This window comes from Malania oleifera, chromosome 3 (assembly GCF_029873635.1).
Source record: "Malania oleifera isolate guangnan ecotype guangnan chromosome 3, ASM2987363v1, whole genome shotgun sequence".
In the NCBI taxonomy this organism is placed as follows: Eukaryota; Viridiplantae; Streptophyta; class Magnoliopsida; order Santalales; family Ximeniaceae; genus Malania; species Malania oleifera.
In genome coordinates this window covers 109,959,682-109,982,842 of record NC_080419.1, presented here as the reverse complement: position 1 = coordinate 109,982,842, position 23,161 = coordinate 109,959,682, and the positions used below count along the sequence as shown (strand labels likewise).

Below are 23,161 nucleotides of genomic sequence, written 5' to 3'. Positions count from 1 at the left end.
TTGGCCACACACTGCTTTAATATATTGTTTCTTCCCTTACTGAGGTGTGTCTCACCCGAATATGAATTTTTTTTTTTTTCAAGATTTCCTCAAGATCGAGCTTTGAGAGCTCGAGATTTTTATAGCATTATTGGGAAATAGAAAAAGAAAATGGTATAATTCTATGTTAATTTTGGGATGCAAATATTTATGTTTTACGTCCTTATATTTTATGTCTGTGGAGAAAAGAAAGTTTATGAAAATACTGAATTGTTTTGGGAGTTATGTAGATTTATGGAAATGCGGGTGATGGATGATTTAATATGGATTATAGTTAAAATTAGTAAACTCTAGTATTATGTTATATGGAGATTTTGTTTATGTTTTTTGTTGCGTATGTTATGGACTATGATTTATCAGGATATAATCAGGTATAACGCACCAGACTCGGATTTAAGGGTTCCGGGCGTTACAGTATATGTTAGTGACAGTTTGGATGTAAATATTTATGTCTTTATGTTTTATAGATGTTAAGGGATGAATGATTGTGAAAATACTGATAATGTTTTGGGGATGTATATGTTATGTTGTAAGTCTTTATGTTTTAAGTCTGTGGAAAAAGAATGTTTGTGGACATACTGGAATGTTATGGAATTATGTATTTATGGAAATGCAGGCGATGGTTGGATTTTATGGATTATAGGTAGAAAATAGCAAATTCTGGTATTACGGTATTATGGTATATGTTGTATGGAGATTATGATTATGTTTTCCGTTGCGTATGTATGTTATGGATTATGATTTATCAGGTATAACGTACTGGACCCGGGTTTATGGGTTCGGGGCGTTACATTAGGGTTGACATGTGTGTAACCCATTTAACATTGACCATTTTATGATTCGACCCATTTATGACCTGACCCATTGGCGACCAGCTCGAACCTTGCCTGCCTGCCCACTCGTTTTGCCACCCCTAGTTTTCACAATGAAGCAGGTCCTTCATTTTCATTTCCCAAATATGATAATTACTTCAATTTAAACTAATCATCCTACTTGTGTCACCTTTATGTTACGCACCAACCAAGCTCTAATACCACTGCTAGGGAATGAGAGATATAGAGGTAATGATAAAAGCACAAAATTCCAAAACAAATCTTCCTCTACTTCAATTAACATTACGTAGAATAATTAATTACCCAATAGTTTGAAATAATCAACAGCCAAAAAAATATAACTTAACCACATAACAATGGGAAGGCCAAATTTATGTGAAAAACCATGTGATTGAAGTCGATTTCCATTCTTCCACTATGTTAAATAGTATATTACAATAGGTCATCTCCAATTAAAATTAGAGTTATACATAAACTAAATTCATCAAGAATAAGAAATTCTTAACATACAAATCATTATGAATCATCGTCAATAAAAGGTGGAATTAAACTTCAAGAAAAATGGAGAGGTCTCACAAAAAATAGAAACTGCTGTCCAATAGACAAAAATCACTGCAAATTACTTCCAAGTGATGATCAGACCAATCAGATTGAAAAAAGACAAGTTAAGAATATGGTATAAAAAATTCAAATAACAACAAATCACCATATAATTGTAAAGATCAAATTAATTGCGCATCACTACCAGTTTTCTCACTATATGAAGCTTAACCCAAGCCCAGCCACTCGGTCGAGCCCATAATGAAGAGCCCAATTAAGATAAGATGGCTGCTAAAGCACGTAACTTTTTCAAGCTTACCACCGACAGACCGAATATTTATAGCCCTCCTCACCTTCCTCCCATTTCTTCTTCCCCTCGTTTTTCAACGTCAATCCGAGCTCAGTATCTCAATCATAGATAAGAGAGGGAGAGAGAAAATGCCAGGGCTCACCTGCAACGCTTGCAACAAGGAGTTCCAAAACGATGCCGAGCAGAAGCTCCATTACAAGTCCGAATGGCACCGCTACAATCTCAAAAGAAAGGTGGTATCTCCTCTCAATATCTGTTCGTTATTCATTTTCTTCAGACTCAGGTTTAGGGTTTTCATTGCGGTTCTGTTCGTTCTTATCTAATATGGTGCTGTAATCGATATCTTCAGAATTGATTTAGGTTTTCTATGAGGAATTTTGAATCATCATCATCATCATCATCATCATATTGTTATTATTGTAATTTTGTGTGGAAAGAATACCTTTAAAATTTTTCGGTAACTGTTTTCCCCAAGTAGAGAAGAAAGATTTTATTAAGAAAAGAAAGAATATGCGAAGTCGAGGGTCAGAAGTCCACCCAACTAGGCAACTGCCTGGAGAAATTTCAAAATAATAATGAAGCAAAACGGTACTCAAAACAAGAGTTGATCTAATCACTCTGAACAGGACATAATGGAACTCTTGGAGAAGCATGCCATTAATGCCCAAAAATAGTTATCCCACAGTGAATGGTTGGGAAAGGCCTTGTCCCAAAAAAGATTCTTGATTTCCTTTTCAACCAAATACAACATGCCTGGTGTCACAGAATCTAAGTTCACAATACGCTAACTTGACACTGTGTGGCACCAAGTGACACACACACAATTGTTGGTTAAATCCTGCAAGTGTATAGCAATTCAAGTAAACATTTACGAGGCAACAAGCATTATAGGGGCAACACCTCGCAACCTTTATTCAAAGACAAGGAAATACATTTGAACATGCGCACGAAACGCACACCCTCCCCATGTTCCCTGCAACTCACATGTTAAATTGATACACATTTGACACCTCCAACTGCCTAGATTCTGCAGTTGACAACCCCAACTGCTTAGGTTGTGTTGGATGTAACTAGAAATTTCCAACAAGGCTAAAACAAGTTACGCTTACAAACAAATGGCTAAAAACATGCCCAGGTGTCCACCCACAAGTTTACCCACCAACCAAGCCTTTCTGCCAACCATGCAAGGGTAAACTATCTAGTAATTGCCCTGTATGGTCAACATGTCAACATTGTGAGCAATTGACATTGATTATGTATACTCCCTATGAGTCAATACTTGTGCCTAGCATGGTTTTTTTAACCATGACTTGATGCCAATAACAACAAATCTCATTGAGACACTTGATATAACCAAGTTAACCATCCAACCATGTTAACCACATTGGACCATGTTAATTGAAGTCAGTCTCTGTAAGTGTTAGATTACCACTTTACCTAAAAGATTAAACTATTAGGTTGTGGACCAATAATGTATATCAAGAATTAACACTCCCCTGCACATGCAGCCCTATAGCATGTGGAGAGATAAACACACGATAAATAACACCCATATTGGGGAACACAATAATTTTTTTAAACGCCACACAATAAACACGAGCGACAAGATTAGAACTCAGGACCTCCTAGTAACTAGCTCTGATACCATGTTAGGTTACCACTTTACGTAAAAGCTTAAACTATTAGATATTGGCCTACAATGTATATCAGGCTTTAATAGTAAGCAACGTTGTTGAGGACCATGACCCCAACAATGTCCATCCCTGACCATGTCAAGTAGGCAACATCGCTTCTATGTGCTCCCCTAAACAATATTGTTTAGCCAACCAACAATTATCAAGATAACCTATAATTGGCCATCTCAAGTTGCTACCTTGGCACATGGTATGTCCACTCCATGTGGCTTGGCAATGTCAAGCGTCTGACAATTGGCCATAATAGTAAACAACATACATCAACAAAAAACCAAACATTAAGGCCCAGTTGGTGAGGTAGGCTACATGAATTCTTCTTAGCTAATTTACATGATAGTTGGCAATTTCTTCCAACAATTTAAGGGCTATTACATCAGTACTCACTATGACATTTCAAATTATTTTAAATCTACCTATACCTTATCTACGTCCACTAACATTAACTAGCTCACTCCTCACTATTTGGCTACGTTGTACATGCCCAAACCATCTGAGCATTGGGTCCCTTACCTCATCTTGTCTAAGTGCTATATCTAACTTATCATGAATATGTTCATTTCTCAATTTATCTTCCAACTTTTTACCACTCATCTACCTTATCATTCTCATTTTGACAACTTTTGCTTCTGGATATTTTGTTTGTAGTTACCTAACATTCTGATACATATAGCATAAGTGGTCTTATATCCGTCCTATAAAACTCTGCTTTTAATTTTAAGATTATTCTATGATTATACAACATACCTAAAGCACTTCTCTGTTTTACCTACTTTGTTTTAATTCTATGCATAGCATCATCTTTGATTTCTCCTTCAACTTGGATAATAGATCCGAGGTATCTAAATGTAGTAGCGCTATTAATTTTTTGACCATCGTGTTGCATGTTCACGTGTGGTTAAGTGTCATCAAGTAAGCATTTGGTTAACTGCATGGCCAAATGATGACATATCTGAGCGCTTACAATGCCACCAACTTGCCCGCGCATGTCCACACATGATTAAGTGTCATCAGCTAAGCATTTGGTTAATTGCATGGCGCAACGATGACAAATCCGAATGTCAATAGCGCCCACAACACGCCTGCGCATGGCCACGCGTGCTTAAGTGCCATTGGGTAAGTATTTGGCTAACCGCATAGCCCAACGATGACAAATCCGAATGTCAACAATGCCCACACCATGCTTGTGCATGGCCATGTGTGGTTAAGTCTCATCGGGTAAGCATTGGGTTAACCACATGGCCCAACAATGACAAAATTTTCATATATTTTGTCTTATTTCTATTTATTCTATAACCATTAGATTCCAAAGTTTCTCAGAATAATTTTAATTTTGATTTTGCTCCCCCTAGTTCCATCAATAAGGAAAATATCTAGAACCTCGTTTTGGGTATTCTTAATAAGTTCATTAATAACTAATGCAAAAAGATAAGGGCTCAAAGAAGATCCTTGATATGCACCTATCGTTATTGGAAATTTCCTAGACTCCCAACCTATTGTCCTAATGCTAGTTATTACATATTGCAGATATTCTTAAGGACATCAATATACCTACTACGTACTCCCTTTTTCTTTAAACCCACCATAGAACTTCGCTATGTATCTAATCATAGGCTTTTTTTGAGTCAATAAGAACCATATGTCAGTTTCTATTATTTTCTCTAAACTTTTGCATTAATCTTCTTAAAAGGTATATAACTTCTATAGCCAATCACCCAGGCATAAAACCAAATTGATTTTTTGAGACCCTCATTTCTAACCTTGGTTTCTGTTAAACTCTTATTTATAGCTTCTTGATATGAATTATAAGCTTAATTCTATGATGCTTATTACAATTTTGAATATCTTATTTATTTTGTTTATAGGTATTAAAGTGAATTTCCACCGTTTGTCTAGCATTTTTGTAGTTCTTATAATACTGGTAACTAAATTAGATAACCATATAATTCTATTACTAGCTAGGCATTTCCAATCTTCAATTAGGTATAATCTAGTCCTATAGCTTTTCTATTTTTGATCCTTTTTATCGCAAACTTAACTTCATTAACTCTATTCTTGCGAATAAATCTTAAATTTTTAGCTTTTCCCACATTTGTCAATTCTAAGTTTAAGAGTTCTACTTGGTTTTTGTTAAGTAGTTTATTAAAGTAACTTCGCAACCTTTCTTTTATGTCTTTTTCTTTAACCAAGAAAGTATCATCCTCATATTTTATATATTTTACATTATCTAAGTCTTGCTCTTTCTTTCTCTAGTTCTAGCACAGTTAAAATATGTACTTTATCCATTATTTTTTAGCTAATGTAGCATATGAATTATTATATGCTCTATGTTGAGCTTCACTAAAAGCCTTTTGTGCATCTTTTTATTTTTATTTTTTTGGCCTCTTTATATTTTTCAAAGTTTTGTTTCTATATTTTTGTCATGTTTTATTGTCGGAAATTGAAAAGAGTTATTTATTGATCTGAACATTACATGTGAATATATACAACAATCCTAGCATTCCTAAAAAGTAAATTAATAAATCAAATCCCATGATTTATGGGACACCCTAACAGAATAGGAAATCCCATGATTTATGGGACACCCTAATAGAATAGGAAACTTAGCTGTATAGGCCTAATTCTAAGGATACAATTTGTAATTAAAAGAATATCCTAAAATAACTTACTAATTATACACGGTTTTCCCACACTCCCCCTCAAGCTGGTGAATAGGTCTTCTCCATTCCCAACTTGGAAACAATAGTTTGGAAAACAGAGCTACTCAACCCCTTGGTAAGGACATCAGCAAGTTGACCATGTGTAGACACGTAAGGTGTACAAATCAATCCACTCTCCAACTTTTCTTTGATAAAGTGTCTGTCAACTTCAATGTGCTTCGTTTGGTCATGTTGTATTGGGTTATGAGCTATGCTGATTGCAGATTTGTTGTCACAATAAAGTCTCATAGGGCCATCCCACTTAATCTTCAAATCTTCAAGGATGATCTTCAGCCAAAGTAGTTCACACACACCTTGAGCCATTGCCCGAAATTCAGCCTCTGCACTCGACTGAGCTACCACACTTTGTTTTTTATTTTTCCATGTCACAAGATTCCCTCTGAGAAAGGTGCAATATCCTAAGGTTGATTTTCTATCAACAATTGATCCAGTATAATCAGCATAAGTGTATGCCTCAAGTACCAATTCCCCCTTTAGGTTTGACCGCCTAGTTCTCTTGCAATGATTTATGTTACCCTTTTTCTTTCATTTTTTAAATACATATATCTAATACTAGAACTCTATGCCGTGTTGTTAAACTTTCATCTAGGTTAACTTTACAATATATGCATGATGAATGATCTACCCTCCTAGTTGAGAAGAAATTCATTTGACTTTTGTTTAGTCCACTTTTGAAGGTTATTGAGTGTTATTCTCTCTTCTTAAAGCATATTTTCATTATAAGAAAGGCAATATGATATGGCAAAGTCTAAGATCATATCACCAATCTCTTTTTTATCTCCATAACTCTTGTCCTCTATGGACCCTCTCATAAGCTTTAGTGTTCTTTCCAATGTGTCCATTCAAATTTGCTCCTATGAATATTTTTCTCAATCCTTTATATCCCTTGTATAATACTATCTATATCTTCCAAAATTGTCTTTTAATGTTTTCAATGGAGTTGTTTGAGGAGCATAAGTACTAATGACATTTATTATCTCTTGACCTAAGACCTTCTTGATTTTATGATTCTATCACCCACTATTTTAATGCCTATAACATCATCATTTACGCTTTTGTCTACAACAATTCCTCACCCTTTTAATTTCTTGAAGGCAGATTACATTAATTCTTCTTCTAATCATTGTGTCAACTATCTCCATATTGCTGTAAGTGCTCCTATATTTCATGTTGCTAACCTAGCCATAGTGTAACACCCTGACCCTCTAGGTGGCCCCGAAGTGCTACTAAACATATATAACATACATCTCTCTGATACCATACATATACAACCCGCCCAAACAAGGGAAAAACGAGTGTTCTATACTGATCTGTATAAACATATACAGTGGAAATACATACATCATCTAATACTTACCGGAGTTTCTAACTGTTTGCCATATACATCCATACATAACTGAAAACACAATCTGCTATATATTTCAATCCCCAAAAGAGACTGACACTATCTAATATCTCATTAGCTCTGAAAAGGACTGTCTACTATCCCAACTTAGCATGGCAGGACGTTAGGCTCGATCCCTCGGATTACCTGAAACAACATTTGTATGCTAGGGTAAGACACCTCTTAGGAAGACGGATTATATTATTATCAGTATGTGGCTAGCATGAGATTTCGTGTGTACATATACTGCTAACATTTAAATACATTTAATTGGCATTTTAAAATCTGTATAATTCTGTAAATTTGAAAATACATACTTTCATACTAACATACTGCTGGCTCAATATGGCCCTCTCTATAGTAAATGTGCCCATATATGCCTAGAAGATATAATCTGGTCTATAGAACTAGTGTCATCACGCACGTTTACATACTTTGCTCTAACATGCTTCCCCCCATAACGGATTGTGCGGCCTGAAGGCGGGACCTAGCATATAGCCAACCGACTATAGCTAGGTCAATCTCTGAAGTAGTACGATGGTGCCTACCCTTACCCGGAGATGCTACCGGAATAGAGTCACCCTGAATTACTGCATCGGATGGAGCCCTGGAATTACTACATTGGGGAGTACTTTACTCAAGTCACCAATCGCCTTTCCATATCCACACTCTAACTAAGACGTGTGGTTGCACCTCTCTCCACATTATGACCTCGGTACCGTGCTCATAACTCGGCACGTAGCAGTCATATCTCATCTCTCGGCATATAGCCATCATATCTCATATCTCATATCCCATATCTCGGCATATAGCCATTACATTTCAGTATTACACAAAACCTGTTCATTTAATACCAATTAAAAACTATACTCATGCCACGCAATTTTTATCTGGTAACTCATAAATAAATCATCTGCTTGAGAAGGTAAATACTGCTGCTAAAACTGGGGTATGAATATCTCCAGGTTGTTATTTTATTAAATATAGATTTATAACTAATTACGGGAAAAATAGAGACAATCAACCTTACTTTATTTGGTTGGTTTAAAAACTGGCCTATAGTTTGAAATAACAACTTTCCAACCGGTGAAAACGTTCATAAAGTTCATTACTATACTTTAGAAATATCATAATTAAATTTAAATGGTTGGTTTTGAAAATAAAGTCGGTTAACCGAACCCTAGGCCCGGAAACCCTAGAAAAGCCGTAATTGATTATCTAAGAACCGTTTTATCATTTCATTCTGTTATAACTCATAAACATAGTTGACATAATATAATCCCCTTACCTATTTCCTAAAAAACGACCCGAGACGCTCGAAAATCGAACCCTAGCTTTTTCTTGAGATCAAGAATCCACTTTGCTAAACTTGTAGATATTCGCTCCCTGATGCTCGTGGTAACTTCTGATCGTTGAAACGGGGAACGATCGGCGAAAGATCGAAGAGAGAGAGAGTGTGGGCGCTGGATAGAGAGAGAGAGAGAGAGAGATATTTTCATTTCTTAATGAAGAAGCAATTGAAAATCTATTTATAGACACTTGACCCAGTCAGTTTCGTCGACGAAATGGCGCCTTCGTCGACTAACTACAGAAGGCTGTTCGTCGACGAGGCCCTTCTTTCGTCGACGAACGGCCTAATACTTTCAGTCATTCTAGATATCTTCATCGACGATGCTCTTAATTTTGGGGACGAACCACGTAAGGGCTTTCGTCGACGAGAACATAGACTTCGTCGGCGAAGCCTGCTGAAATCCTTTTTTTCCTTTTCTTATTTAATTTCCTTATTTTACCTGTTCGATTCTCTACACATTGTCTCCTGAACTAACTTCTTTACCCACCCACGTCCAAAATGTTGTGAGAACCCTCGCATATTGGACACTGACCTGGGCACTGGCATGGCGCATGGCTTCGGGGCGAGGACCTGGCCATAATAGCACAATCCCATAAACTCTGGCTGGATGCCTTTGCAAGCCAAAATCTTTTGTCTCCATAATCCCAGCAATAACCCGGGATTGGCCAACTAGAACCATGGCCAAGTCCCATAGGTTTTTAGTCTGTACTCATTAGGCTGTGTAGCAGAATGTGATCCACAGATTCAGCTGCTTCCTTCATCTATTCACCAAAAATTTCCCTCTTTCTGCAATTATCAGTTGTTAAAACTCTGCACAAAGCTGCTTTCCAAGCAAACAGGGCAACTTGATTGGGGCCTGTTTTCCAGATAGGCTTCTGGGGAAGTTAAATCTTCTGGCAATGTTGTTCTGTCCAGCTCCTTGTAGAAGGAACTAATCTTGCAATAATCATTTTTAATTGGCATCTTGTGGTTCATCATGGTTAGTCTGATCACAACATTACTGCAAAGAGATCAGCAAAGGCTTCAAGTTCCCAGTATTGACATTCTTTTGAAGAAGGATATTCCAAATAATTCCATTGTCTGAAAAATTAATGTTCATACTTGCCAAAGCATCTTGCAGGGTCTAGTTGAAAATGTTGGGGAATTGAACTTTGCAAGCCCATCCAAGTGCATTTCCAACTTTAAAGTGAATGAGGTTAAAAAAGATTCTCTCGCCACTTTTTAATCCATTTCCAAACACCAGCTCCATAAGACTCCCCTAGCCTCTTTAGAGATCCATAAAGTGTGAGTGATGCCTTATTTTGCAAAAACATTTTCTGTAAAATTGCTCACTGTTTATCATGAACATCTAAATCCAGTTGCAGAGGAGTACTTTGTTGAACAAGGTGAGAGATTTAACCCCCAAACCATCCAGCTGAATCAGTTGCTTAACCACCCCTTACTAACGAACTGGAATTTGAACTTCACCTTTGTACTACCCAAAATAATCTTTTTTGAATGTTTTTAGGTGATTTGACCATCTAACATGGGATGGTAAGAAAGGACATACAATAGACCACCAAATAGGGAATAATTTGCTGCCATTAGGTTATGGGGTTTATTATAAACTATGATCCACTAAAGCTCATCTGTCTACTTTCTGGGGGACAGTTAAAATGCATTTGTTATTTAACATAGTACTGTGTTTCAGCATATTACTATGCGAGGAAACTTTTATACTTAGTGCAACCTATCTTAGCCCTCTCTGTTATGAAGTTCTTTATAAAAAATGCTGTCAGCCCTTTAAGAAGTAATAACAAAGAAATAGCCATTGGTCTTGAGGCCCTTGACATAGAGGCCTCGTTGAACATTCTGAAATTTCTGCTATGCACAACCTATCGAAGGCTGCAAACATGGCCTTGATGCTACGATCTTGAATGACTTGCTTAATTGCTGACTTCTGTCCACTTAATGAGAGCTGCTTAGTTTAGAATACATGTTTCAATTGACACGTCTGGTAAATAAATCAGTAATTTCTCTTTCTCTCTCTCTCTAGGCTTGTCTTGTTAAATCTGCCTGTATTTTGCTTCAGAGTCTTAACCCTTTCCCAAGCTAGTTGGCCTCAAAACTTGGATTGATTTTTCTGTTAATTAAGCTAGCAGTAAATGCATTTAAAAAAATGTATATATATTTGAATCAATTCTGAATTTTTTTTGCATTTATTTCTTTTTTTCAGGTTGCTGGGGTTCCTGGGGTAACAGAAACACTATTTCTAGCTAGACAATCTGCCCTGGCTGAAGAGAAGAATAAGTTGAGTGAGACCCCTATGCTATATACCTGTGGTCTTTGTGGTAAAGGATATAGAAGTTCCAAGGCTCATGCAGAGCATCTCAAATCACGAGCTCATATTTTGCGAGCTTCTCAAGGATCAAATCATCAGGATGGGGGAAATGTAATAATCAAGCCATTCACACGCCGTGAAAAGAAGCTACCTTCTCAAAGGGAGGCAGACAATGAAGAAAGTGAAGATGAGTGGGAGGAGGTGAACCCAGAGGACTCGATTAGTGAGGCCACTAAGTCTTTGAATGGTTTGAATGTAAATGATTTGGTGTCTGATGATGAGATGAATGAGGAAGATGATGATGGCAGCGAGTATGAAAATGAGTTGGATCCATCCTGTTGCTTTATGTGCGATCAAGAGCATGAGAATATAGAAAGTTGCATGGTTCACATGCACAAGCAGCATGGCTTCTTCATTCCTGATGTTGAGTATCTTAAGGATCCAAAAGGCCTACTTACCTATCTTGCTCTTAAGGTAATGCATTATATGCTCATATTTCTACCTGCCCCTTTACTATTATTATTTTATTTTTATTTGTAGATGTTTTTTCCTACTAATTTTCCTTTTCTTTTCTATAGGTCAAAAAGGATTTCATGTGTTTGTACTGCAACGATAGGTGTCATCCGTTCAACAGCTTGGAAGCAGTAAGAAAGCATATGGCAGCAAAAAGTCATTGTAAAGTTCATTATGGTGATGGCGATGATGGTGAAGAAGCAGAGTTGGAAGAATTCTATGATTACAGTAGCAGGTTTTTCAACAACCTTGGTTCAGCCAAGCACTCATTCACCTGTTTCCTGATTTGATTATTCTTGTAATTTCTATTACATGTTGGTAAATGCATTTTGATGCATTGAAATATGTTTTTTTAAACAGTTACGTTGATGGTGAAGGCAAACAACTTGTTGCATTGGATGATATGAGCAACACTGTGGGACTTGGAAGTGGCGGTTCTGAGCTTGTCATAACCACGAAAACTAGTAATGGTATCTCGACGAAAACACTTGGATCCCGAGAATATATGCGGTATTACCGCCAGAAGCCACGCCCTTCCCCGACAAATGCTATTGCAATCACTGCTGCCTTGGCTGCCAGGTTTGCTACTCATCTTTGTTGTTACTCATTTTGCCTATATAGTAACAATAAGGTCTGTAATAGTAACAGTAAGGTGATTCAGTATTGATGCCTCTGATTCATGAGAAACATTATCCACAGAAGAGTTTGAGCTATAGACATATTGAGCATGAGTTTAATCCAACAATAACACGTCTTGAGAGTGGAATGATCATATCAACATGGAAAAGTGATGAACAATTATATGACAATGGGGAATTTGTGTTATGATTTTCAGGTACAGGAGCATGGGGTTGGCAACCGTGCAACCAAGGGAACAAATGGTGAGGATGAAGGTGATGAAGGAGATGAACCGGTCAGGGGTGGAGGCCATGCGCAGTAAGATGGGCATGAAGAGCAATGTCATTCGGAACCTTCCTAAGAATGTCCCCTATTAGGTCTTGGGGGCAAGCTTCCTAAGTTTCTTTACTCTCATGAGTATATTTGTTTTCCCTGCTTTATATAGAACTTTTCTTATTAATATCTTCTTTTTTTTTTTTTTAATTTCACCTTTCTTTGAGATAGTTAAAAGAACTTGTATTTATCTTTTGGAATTTACCATGCGTGATTTTAAAAAAGAAATTGAATGACCCCCCAAAGATCACTGCATTTAACAATATGCTCCTCCATAAAAATGACCATGATATAATGATAATATATATATATGTGTGTGTGTGTGTGTGTGTTAATATATGTTTATATGTATGTATGTATGTATTGAGTTCCCAAGTCAGAATGCCAAAATTGAAGCTATTGAAGCTTGAAGTTAAATTCTTGCAAAAAAGGAGAGTAGTAATAAAATTGGGAAATTTGGTACCAGTCCTTTGGCTCATTCTTTATAATATAAGCTATTCATCATGTTATTTTTACAATTAATCATAGGCTGATTAGATTCTTAGTAGACAGTTATAACTTAATGATTTTAAATGACAAATATATATATATTGTTCAAGAAAGAAATTAAAATTGACTAGTTAGGTCTATCATTTATGTGAAGTGTGTTTTATATGTATGTCTTAAGATTGATTAATTTTATTAATGTGGTGGTTAATATTGCTCTAAATATATTTTAAAAAGGCAATAAATTGGGAAAAATATTTGGTAACAATTAGGTATAATGTTATTGTTCTAATTCACATTGACAAGATAGTCAAGACATGTGCCCAATTAGCGTGTTTTCTTTTTTTAAAAAAAAAAAGAATAAAAGAATTGAGGAGGGCAAATTCCATACAAATCAATGATGGCCATTTCATGAAAGGTATGATTTAGGACAATGACATGTGAACTAGTTGGTGCCAAATATTTTCCTAGTTGAGATGAGGCTCCAAACAATTGAAGACTTGCTGCATATGTACATGTGTCAACAAGGGGAAGTTGACTTTGCAAACAATCATGGTCACTTATTGACTTTTCTTTCTCTGTCCTAATTTTAAAATGTCAAATTTATTGGAATTTCAAAGCAAATTTAAAGAAATAAGCTCCAGCCTCTGTTAATCATGATCTGCAACTCTTGATCCTTTTTACAACTATCAAAGAATATCTTGAGAGTATAATTTTGTTGGTTAAGCAAACCTCCTCTATTTACTAGTAGGGTTTTTTTTTTTTTTTCCCCATCATATAAATTATTCTAGGGAATTTTTAGTTGTTCTTGGGGATTAAACCAAAGGCGCCACCAAGTGAGGGAATTTTTTTTGTTTTTTTGATCCTCTAACTAAAAACAATGAGGAAATTGTAGATGGTTAATGAGGGACAGATCATATACTCCTCTATAAAGAAGGTGTGAAAAAATAATTCATGGTCATGAGCTTAGTAATTAGGGTCAACCATATGCCCTCCCACGAACAAGCATATGTATATGAATAAAGGATTCCCCTTCACAAATGAAAGGTATCTTTATGTTCACACCTCATGCATTCTCTTATTTATCTTTGATTACTCAAGAGGGCAACTTATTAATTAGGGTCAACCATATGCCCTCCCACGAACAAGCATGTGTATAATAAAGGAATCCCCTTCACAAATGAAAGGTATCTTTGTGTTTACTCATGCATTCTCTTATTTATCTTTGATTACTAAGAGGGCAACTTATTAACTTGAGCTCTAGAGAGATCCCTAGAGATTCCGAAGCAAACATCTCTAAAACAATACCAATAAGCTCCCTTTCATCATATTTAATCTTCTCATCAAAATGAATGGTAATATTTTTATTTAATTTTCAAAGTTAATACGGGTTTTTTTCACACCCATATTCTTAATTTAATATCACATTACTAATTTTGAAATCTTACATCAATTTCTTTTAATTTTAGTCATATATTATTTGTGACATTGTCATTTTTTTCTTAGTAGTATCAGGACTAGGTCTTAATTTTCAAGTTTTCTACTTTCCTCACCCAATTTTTTTCCTTTTTTTTTTTCTAATACACATTGCACATCACATATTGAAAATGGGTTCCAAAATTGGGCTAGGTGGAGCATTATCAATAAACTCCTTTATGCATAATCCAACTTCAATTTTTAGAATTAGCCCTTCCCTTGCCTTTCAAAATAGCATATGAAAATAATTTTGCCAATCAGTCTCGATTAATTTGGGTTCAAATTTCTAGCCAAATGGACATAGTGGGTTTGACAAAAAAAAAAAAAATTCCACATCAAAGTTAAATTGTTTTGGATGTGGTGGGGATTGGTTTGGGATTCAAGTTGACAATTTAGTTTTACTTTTCAATAACAAATAACTGAAATTAAAATTTCGCAGTATGCAAATTAATGAGAACTAGAAAATGAAATTTGATACATAAATATTATTGGCAACTAGAGAAGAAATGAATGTTACTGAAACTAATACTGCAAGGAGTCCAATTCTAACTATTTCTAGTCCAAGTTCTACTTCTTCGAACTTGAAAATAAGTCTAAAAAACTCGAGGGTCATTTGTTATAACTGTAAAAAATTATGACAAAAAAAACTATAATCAGAAAGTGAAGCTAAAAAAAAAATAAAAATAAAAACTAGCAACTTGTTTAATTAATATTTATAAAAAAAAATAAAAACAAATAACTAGGAGCATATAATTGAAATTAAAATTTTGCAAAACATGTGAAAAATCAAGGGGAAATAGAAAATGAAATTTGATACATGAATATTATTGTCAACTAGAGGAAAAATAAATGCTCATGTTTGTTCTTCAATCAACCAACAATTAAAAAATATGATTAAAATCATAAAAGCACAAAATAATACAAATAAAGAAATATTACAATAAAAAATAAAATTATTAAAATTATTTTACTTAATCATTATATTTCAGAATTTACTTTACAAGAGCAATTTTTTTTTATATGACCAACTGAAAAATAATAAAAATATTTTGTAAATTATTTTTTAGATTTTTAAAATTTTAGACATTTTATTTAATTATACTCTAAATTCATATGATCATTTCATTTTTTGTTCTAATTAAAAAGTATATATAGAATGAATGATTTAGTCCAAAAAATATTGCTTGGGGTATCAAAATATTCTGATAATAAGTTATTTGTTTTGGTTGTTTTGCTTCTTTATTTACTTCTTATATTTAATTTAAGTTTCGTTTGATGGATTTTTGGTTAGGTTGGGTACTTTATAGATCCTGTTGTTTTTTTTTTTTTTTCTTTTCATTTCTCATTCTTTTATTAAATCTTAAATAATTAGATTACATTTAATACAGATTCAATTATAAAATCACTCAGGTACATTTGCTTTTTTTTAGCATTGAGAATCATGACTTTCAAAATCAAACAAGTAAATTAAATGGCAACAAATTTCCTAGAATGGCACCTTGAAAATTGGAACTTGTTAGACAAAATCCTGAGAGATAGTTCAGCAACAAATACAAGCAACTGCATACTGAGATATCATTCCAGGACATCAACTCACATCATAACAGATGAAAATGCTTGATATATTTATCCATCAGCAGGATTAGTGGGCACTGGTGAATAGTGGTGATACCAAGCCAATTATCATAAAAAGTTTGGCTGAGTGGGTTCAGGACATTAAAGCATTGACAAACATTTCTCCCCATCCCTTGAAGCATCTAAAAGAGAATGGCTGAAGAGACTAACTTAATAAAACAAATTTAAGGAACTGAAATAGCCACACATAATCACATGGCATTGACAACCACATCTAACCAGCACATTTAATCTCAAAAACCTACCAAACTACCATCCAGATGTAGCTTTTACATGTTTGTTTTGGACGTGAAAAAGAGTTGCAGCAAGTGCAGCAGCAGGGCTTTTTCACTTCTGTGGATCATCATCTCTACGCTTTCCCCCCTACAATCACTCTGTTTCTTAAGCCAGCAAAGGATAATGACGTTTGTATAACCAAAACTTCCAACATATGAACAATGTAGTCTCAGGCATAACACCTCCTACATAATCCAGAGAAAATATATAATTGAAATTTCATCTAAACAGGGTTTGATGTGGCACACATTTCGACCACCTTTAAGGTCATAAGAAATGTCACTTTAACTTGAGGGCAGTGCATACCTAGTTGTCATAGAAGCGGGAACGCCGTCTTCGAGAACTGTGAAATACAAGAACATTTCATAAATCATGCACAGATCTAGTGACAATACTACTTTGAAATTTTGAGCTGGTCAATAAAAATAGCCTAGCAGCATTAACATGCCTACATCCTACCTGCATGTCAAAATTATCCCACCATTACCAACTTATTTTACAATGGGCATGCAAATGTCTTGGTAACCACTGTTCAATGGCTCTCATTAAGAGCAATTCCAGGGCCAAGCAATAGACATGGTCTACCCATATGGGCGTGCTCACATCAAATTATGCATGGTTAAAAGTGCTTTTATTGTGCTTTATGTGCATTACATTAATTATCACAAGTGATGCCATCAAACTTTATTTAAGCTATTTTGGAAAATTGGATTTGATAAGCCATAAAAAATTTCAATCAATTAAAGAAGTAACGAGATGTAATTACTGCATAAGGCCCACAATATGCCTTGGGTTTGCATCTTCCCACAATATGCCAATTACTGCAAAAGGAAATTCTTGACTTCACCTTTCATTTATTAACCAAAACAACCTGCTATTAATGCTATACTTAAATTACATTATTTCAGTCATTTATTATAAAGTCAACAGCCACCCAATTACAAACATAAAACAATTGTCTTCAAAAAAATGAAAAAAACCAATTTTAGTTACCAGTTCAGCGAACTCAAAAGCCCAACTCAAACCAAAGCTCTAGTGTAAAAATAAGAATGGACTAAGCTTGCTCACACCCAAGTTGTTAAGCAAAACAGGAAATACAAACCATCAGGTCACTCACTCAAATAATTTCATCAATTTATACAGTTTGATTTGAATATACTGTTAATTCCATTTCCAGGTCAAAAATAATAATGTGCTCAATGACGGCCAATATGAGTGATCAAATTGTACAGACTTGTGAAACAAGTGATGGTAGAAATTGCCAAAAGCAATTTGAATACTGTAGGCAAGTTATCCAAGAAATTCCCAGGATAAATACAACAATAAGTTGAGCATTGGATTTGCTGCAAGAATAACTTCCATGGCAGTATTTAGCCATCCTTTAGAGCACTAATCAAAGAGTCACTGCAGAAATTTGTCAGGATTGTGTAGAAAAACCAACAGTTTTGGAAATGCCCATTCTAATGTGCAATATTCAATCACAAAATAATACACGTAAGAAAGAAATGGCAGCAGGAGGACTAGTAGGCGGCCTTAGCCATGGAAAATATCAGCATATTAAAACTTCCCCAAGCCCCGAAAGAGCCACACCACACATCACATAAATGTAGAAACCTACGTATACACGTGCTTGGGCGCGCACACACGCAGAACTGATTCCCAAGAAAATTGAGCATACCACTCAAAAACATAAAGGAAAGCTGCCCAGTGGGACAGGGCAAGGAAGGGCTAAAACTCCTCCAACCCCTAAAAAGGAACCACAGCACGCAAAACACACACACACACACAGAGACATCCAAAAAAATGTACAAAAAACTGATTCAAGAGACAAGTGAACATGAAAACAAACAGGAAAGCTGCCCCAGGATGCAGGGGGGAGGGAAAGGCCGTACTGACCTGCGATGACCACTACTCCTTGAAGAACCACTGCTCCTAGAAGGGGCACTTGAACTCATAAACTCATCATCTGTCTCATCAATTCTGTACTCGGGAAATTCCACAGAAGTCACAGAACCCTCATCAGAATTTGAAGCATCATAACTTGATCGACGACCTCCTCTTCTTGTATCACTGACTCTTGACCTTCTTCTGTTTCTAGAAGTCCTAAAATTATCAAATACCTGATACAAGATACATGATGTCCACCAGTTGCCTTCATCCCCTGGAAAGTCATCAAACTCATCTCCAGTTTCATCATCTCCATATTCAATCACATAATCGCCCAAAACCACCCCACGTGGAATTTCTGAATGGATAGTGCTCAAAACATCTACTATCTCTGAGGATTGCTGGAAATTCTCCCAATCCAGTTGCCGAGCAGGATCTACCTTTGATGGTTGAGCATGAGGGTGCTCTAGTTGAGCATGTTCTTGAAGTTCCAGGTAGTTTCCTGTAAAGGAACATTGATCCTCTTCACAAGAACGCTTTTTCTCATCCAAATGTACACGTGCCTTATCAACAATAACCCACCCAGTGACTTCCCCTCTACACAAAGGACAGCTTGGCCTGCCATTGTCTTCTAATGATGTTGACTGGATGCTATCCATGGGAGCGGGTGCTGAAGGGGATTTAAAATCAGATGAAATTCCATAGGCATTTTTGAAACGGTCAAGGCAATTTGAGTGCAAGTGGTCTGTGTCACACACAAAAGGGCGGCATCCTTTCTCATATGATGAGCACTGGAGGAGTACACCATTGTGAGGGAAATCCAAGCATATAGGACAAATCACATCTTCCCACTTGGTGGTCAACTGAACATCTTCCATAATAGAACTGTTGTCCTTGAACCCTCTTTTATAGGAATCTTCAAAAGCCATGAACAAACTATTCAATACACTGCCTTTAAAAGGTTAGAGATATTCAGCCAAATGCTTGATAAGAATGTCCAAACCAAACAAGCAGTGTAGGTCAAAACCAAGTAAAACAAGCACTGGTTCTAGCATGACATGCTATTATAAATTACTGCACATAGAAAAGGAAAACAATTAGGGACAATGATAAAATAGAGAGGAAGAAGGAAGCCATGCTTCGATTCCTCAATAATTTAATACAACCAATATGTACCACGCATAAATGAAGCACAGAATGCTCACTGATAATTGGTTCCCAGATAAAGAATCAGGGCCCTCATTGATTTACTGGTACTAATAACATGAAAATATAACAAGAGAAGTGAAAGAGGAGGAAGCTGTATTCACACGCAATATTTCTGTACTGCCTGGAAAGACTAATTGCAATGAAATTTAAAGTTTGGGGAATACAAAATAACATTTCAAATTTACAACTAATTGTACAGCTTGAACTGGCCTTTCTTCACCTATGAACAATGTCACTTCACCAACAATTAGATGAAAAATTAAGGCAAACAAATAGCAGAACAAAAAAATAAAACAGTAGAAAAATAATGAATACAGTGACTTGTAAATTTTTATCTCCAAACAAATCATTTTTGATTCCCCATTTGGTAGCTGGGATAAAGAAGGAATAAAAAGAAAAGTAATTGAACCTCTGAATTTACCTTTTTATTTATTTATTAATATTATTTGGCAATAGAGGGCATTCGCCACAGCTACAGATTAGCAGCTCCCCCTCCCGCCCCCCAAAATAAAGGCACTGATTAAAGAATGGAACAAAGCCTCAATAAGTCAATAGCACGTAAATAAATTCAAGCAAAGCATCTAATCTTCCCAGTCCCATGGTGCCTATGGCGGCTCTTGCTGCCACTAGGCAACCCCCCCAGGGTTTAATGCTGAACTTCTCATTAAATTAACAGCCATTAAAAGAATGAAATCTACTCATCCTAGCTCTATTCAGCAATTAGCACCCACTAAAAGGATGAACTCCACTCATCCAAGCTCCACTCACTTGAAGCCTCAATGCTCTGAAACCAGGAGGAAAAAAGAACATAACACTCAAATCAGGCACTGCTACACCAGCTTTTCATCAAACCAAGCATCAATTATGAATTACCTGAAAGCGAAGCCTCTGCCAATCCAAAAGGATCAATTTCTGGGCTGGTACAAGGAAACATTTGGCAATAGATAACACTACACAATTTCCACTGGGCAAGACTTCGGTTAAGTGTATTGTATTATTTATAGAAAGCACATGATGACAGTTAGGATAAAGACACAAAATCTGTCTTTTATCTGATAAATAAAGTCAGCCAGCCGAGTTTATCACCCAATCTTATGAATTTCAGACAGCAGATCAACCATATGACTTCATATCAAGCACATAATGTATCTAAGTTTTATTCAGCTCCACCAATGATCCATCATTTATTAGTAATATTATGATCAAATGGCTGAACTCATCAACTAACTGCTTTTCCAAAGGCTTCATAGACTCTTTGGGACAAATGAGGTAGTGAGTTGTCATTCTCTATCTTCACACTAAGATCGTTATTTTAATAGCTGGTATCATATGCGGTCTACTCAACAGGTTTGTTGTAATGGAAAGAAATACAGTTTAGGTCGGCGCAGAAGCATCTCTTCTAAAAAGTTTCATCCCCCCCCCCACCCCCACCTTTTTGATTTCCCCCCACTTTTTCTTAGCAAACAAACAATCCAATTACCAAATATATCAAGAAACACATATTCATCGGATAAAATATAATCGCCAGGGGCACAACTCATCATCCCCCCTCAAATATCCAGAACACAGATAAATGAAAATCCTCCATTGATAACAATAGATTATATACAAAAGAAATCCTATCCATACACTTAAAACAACATAATTTTAAAAAAAAATCTTCAAACCTTGAAAGGAAAAACGCAGTAAAAAATAACAGTAAAATCAGAATCAATCACCCAATCCATGATAACGGGAAAAGCACAAATGAGAAAGAAAGAATCAAAATCACAACCGTTTAATTTCAGAACAAAGAAATCCAATAAAACCCAGAAGGGGATATGGGAAAAAAAGGTCAAAACCTACGAAATTGAGCAAAATCTTGGGAAAGGGAAGAGGGAGGAATCTAACCTCAGAGACCCAGATGGAGATAAGACCGACAGAACACAGAGGGAGAGTCTTGCAAAAGTGAAGATGGAGGGGGAGGGGGGCGGCGTGAGGATAGATGGGTGTGGCTGTCTATGGTGAAACCGAGAGACAGAGAGGTCAGTTTGGGTGGGGGAGTAGGTAGGGTCTGTTTCTTCTTCCTCTTCTTCAGTTACTCGGAGAGTCTTTCGCCAAAAGCAGGCGATACAAAGGTAAAGCACGTCATTCTTTCTCCAACCCTAATTACATTCATGACCTTACCCTTTACCCACGACTGCTGCCATTTACCCACGACATACAAAATTTCTCCCAAAAGTTTAGGCTTCATATATAACCCCCTTGTGGGTATTATTTTTGTCTATCCCATTTTTTTATTATTAGTTATTTCATATTTTTAATTTTATAACTGTTAATTTTTAAAAATGTTTTCATTTGTTTTGCACTTACATATGATTGTTAGTATTTTTATTATTTTTACCCATTTCTCAATTGAATATTTTAACTTATTTTTTATTTTTTATTTTAATTTTAATCGTATTATCATTTGTATTCTATGACTATTTTTATTCCTTGAAACATTTATTTTGAGATATACTGTTTTCATTTTCCTAAGATTTTAATGTTTTTATCTCTTATATCATTCTAAATCCAAATTTTTTTATATTATTTTTATTGTTATTTTTATTATTAATTACTTACTAATTTTATCATTTATTATTGCAATCATCAATGTTATTGCCATCTTAGATATATTTTTTAGGACTAGTGAATGTAAATAATTCATTTCATTATTAATTACTTATTTCATTTATTATTGCAATCATAGACATATTTTTTAGGACTCGTGATTGTAAATTATTAGTTTCATTATTATTTTCACTATTAATTACTTATTTATTTTATCATATATTAGCATAATTATCAATGTTATTTATATTATACACATATTTTTTTTGGGATTATGGTGAATGTAGATGATTAGTTTTGTTAGTCTAAATGTGTTTTCATTATTGATTCGTATTTTTGAATTGATTACATATATATATATATATATATATATATTAGTATACAAATATTTTGTATAAAATTACAATAGTTTACTTAAGATGTTATTGATTAATAGTTTATACAATTAAAAATCTAAAGTAAAAATTGTATAAACTATTGAAATATATTTTTCTAGAAATTATAATTAGATTTATTTTATAATCTCATACAAAATTTAGTTCGAAATAATATCTTAAAAGATAATGATGTTTTATTTTAAGATGCTTGGTTTTAGGAAATAATTTGTGTGAAATTAATTTAGGAGGTTTGAATATTATATTATTTGTAAGATGTATTAGATTACCAACTTATGAAATCTTTAATATTTACTTTGTATTTAAATTGTGCATGATTTAATGATTAATGCATCGGTCTCGGACCAACTCAAGTAAGGTATTCTTCTTTTTAACTCACTGGTTTCACGATTTTGTCAGATAAGTAAAAAATTTTCTTAGTACATTTTCGATGTAAGATCATGATATACTCTTACATCGTCATAATGGGATAAAGGAGAAAATAATTATGGAATAAAGGAGAGAATGACGCATAAGAAAGACTCTCCTTTCATTAACAGAGCAAATTGAAATT

General features: G+C 35.1%; 2 protein-coding genes across 12 annotated transcripts; one reads left to right on the top strand and one right to left on the bottom strand.

Annotated features, from left to right (window-relative positions):
- Window positions 1-1,596: 1,596 nt before the first annotated feature.
- On the top strand, window positions 1,597-12,915 carry LOC131152225 (cytoplasmic 60S subunit biogenesis factor REI1 homolog 1). Its single transcript, XM_058103974.1, has 5 exons — window positions 1,597-1,955; window positions 11,084-11,662; window positions 11,767-11,936; window positions 12,062-12,280; window positions 12,537-12,915. The coding sequence occupies exons 1-5, from the start codon at window positions 1,674-1,676 to the stop codon at window positions 12,694-12,696; spliced, it is 1,410 nt and encodes a 469-aa protein (XP_057959957.1). The 5' UTR covers window positions 1,597-1,673; the 3' UTR covers window positions 12,697-12,915.
- Window positions 12,916-16,211: 3,296 nt separating this feature from the next.
- Window positions 16,212-21,825, bottom strand: LOC131152223 (uncharacterized). Of its 11 annotated transcripts, none has more exons than XM_058103965.1 (7): window positions 21,512-21,804; window positions 20,495-20,538; window positions 20,320-20,405; window positions 20,043-20,137; window positions 18,422-19,486; window positions 16,832-16,868; window positions 16,212-16,710 (listed from the first exon to the last, which is right to left on the bottom strand). In XM_058103965.1, the coding sequence occupies exons 5-6, from the start codon at window positions 19,339-19,341 to the stop codon at window positions 16,832-16,834; spliced, it is 957 nt and encodes a 318-aa protein (XP_057959948.1). In that variant the 5' UTR covers window positions 19,342-19,486; window positions 20,043-20,137; window positions 20,320-20,405; window positions 20,495-20,538; window positions 21,512-21,804; the 3' UTR covers window positions 16,212-16,710. The 11 variants fall into 11 exon arrangements, with proteins under 11 accessions (XP_057959948.1, XP_057959955.1, XP_057959946.1 ...); XM_058103972.1 differs by having other exon boundaries at window positions 18,422-19,328; XM_058103963.1 differs by lacking the exons at window positions 20,320-20,405; window positions 20,495-20,538.
- Window positions 21,826-23,161: the final 1,336 nt, after the last annotated feature.

Bases quoted from the DNA above. Each gene is read 5' to 3' on its own strand.
- LOC131152225 (XM_058103974.1), top strand. From the start codon at position 1,674: ATGAAGAGCCCAATTAAGATAAGATGGCTGCTAAAGCACGTAACTTTT. The intron at 11,663-11,766 runs GTAATGCATTAT...TCTTTTCTATAG, and splicing joins TTACCTATCTTGCTCTTAAG to GTCAAAAAGGATTTCATGTG. The intron at 11,937-12,061 runs GTTTTTCAACAA...TTTTTTAAACAG, and splicing joins TTCTATGATTACAGTAGCAG to TTACGTTGATGGTGAAGGCA.
- LOC131152223 (XM_058103961.1), bottom strand. From the start codon at position 19,341: ATGGCTTTTGAAGATTCCTATAAAAGAGGGTTCAAGGACAACAGTTCT.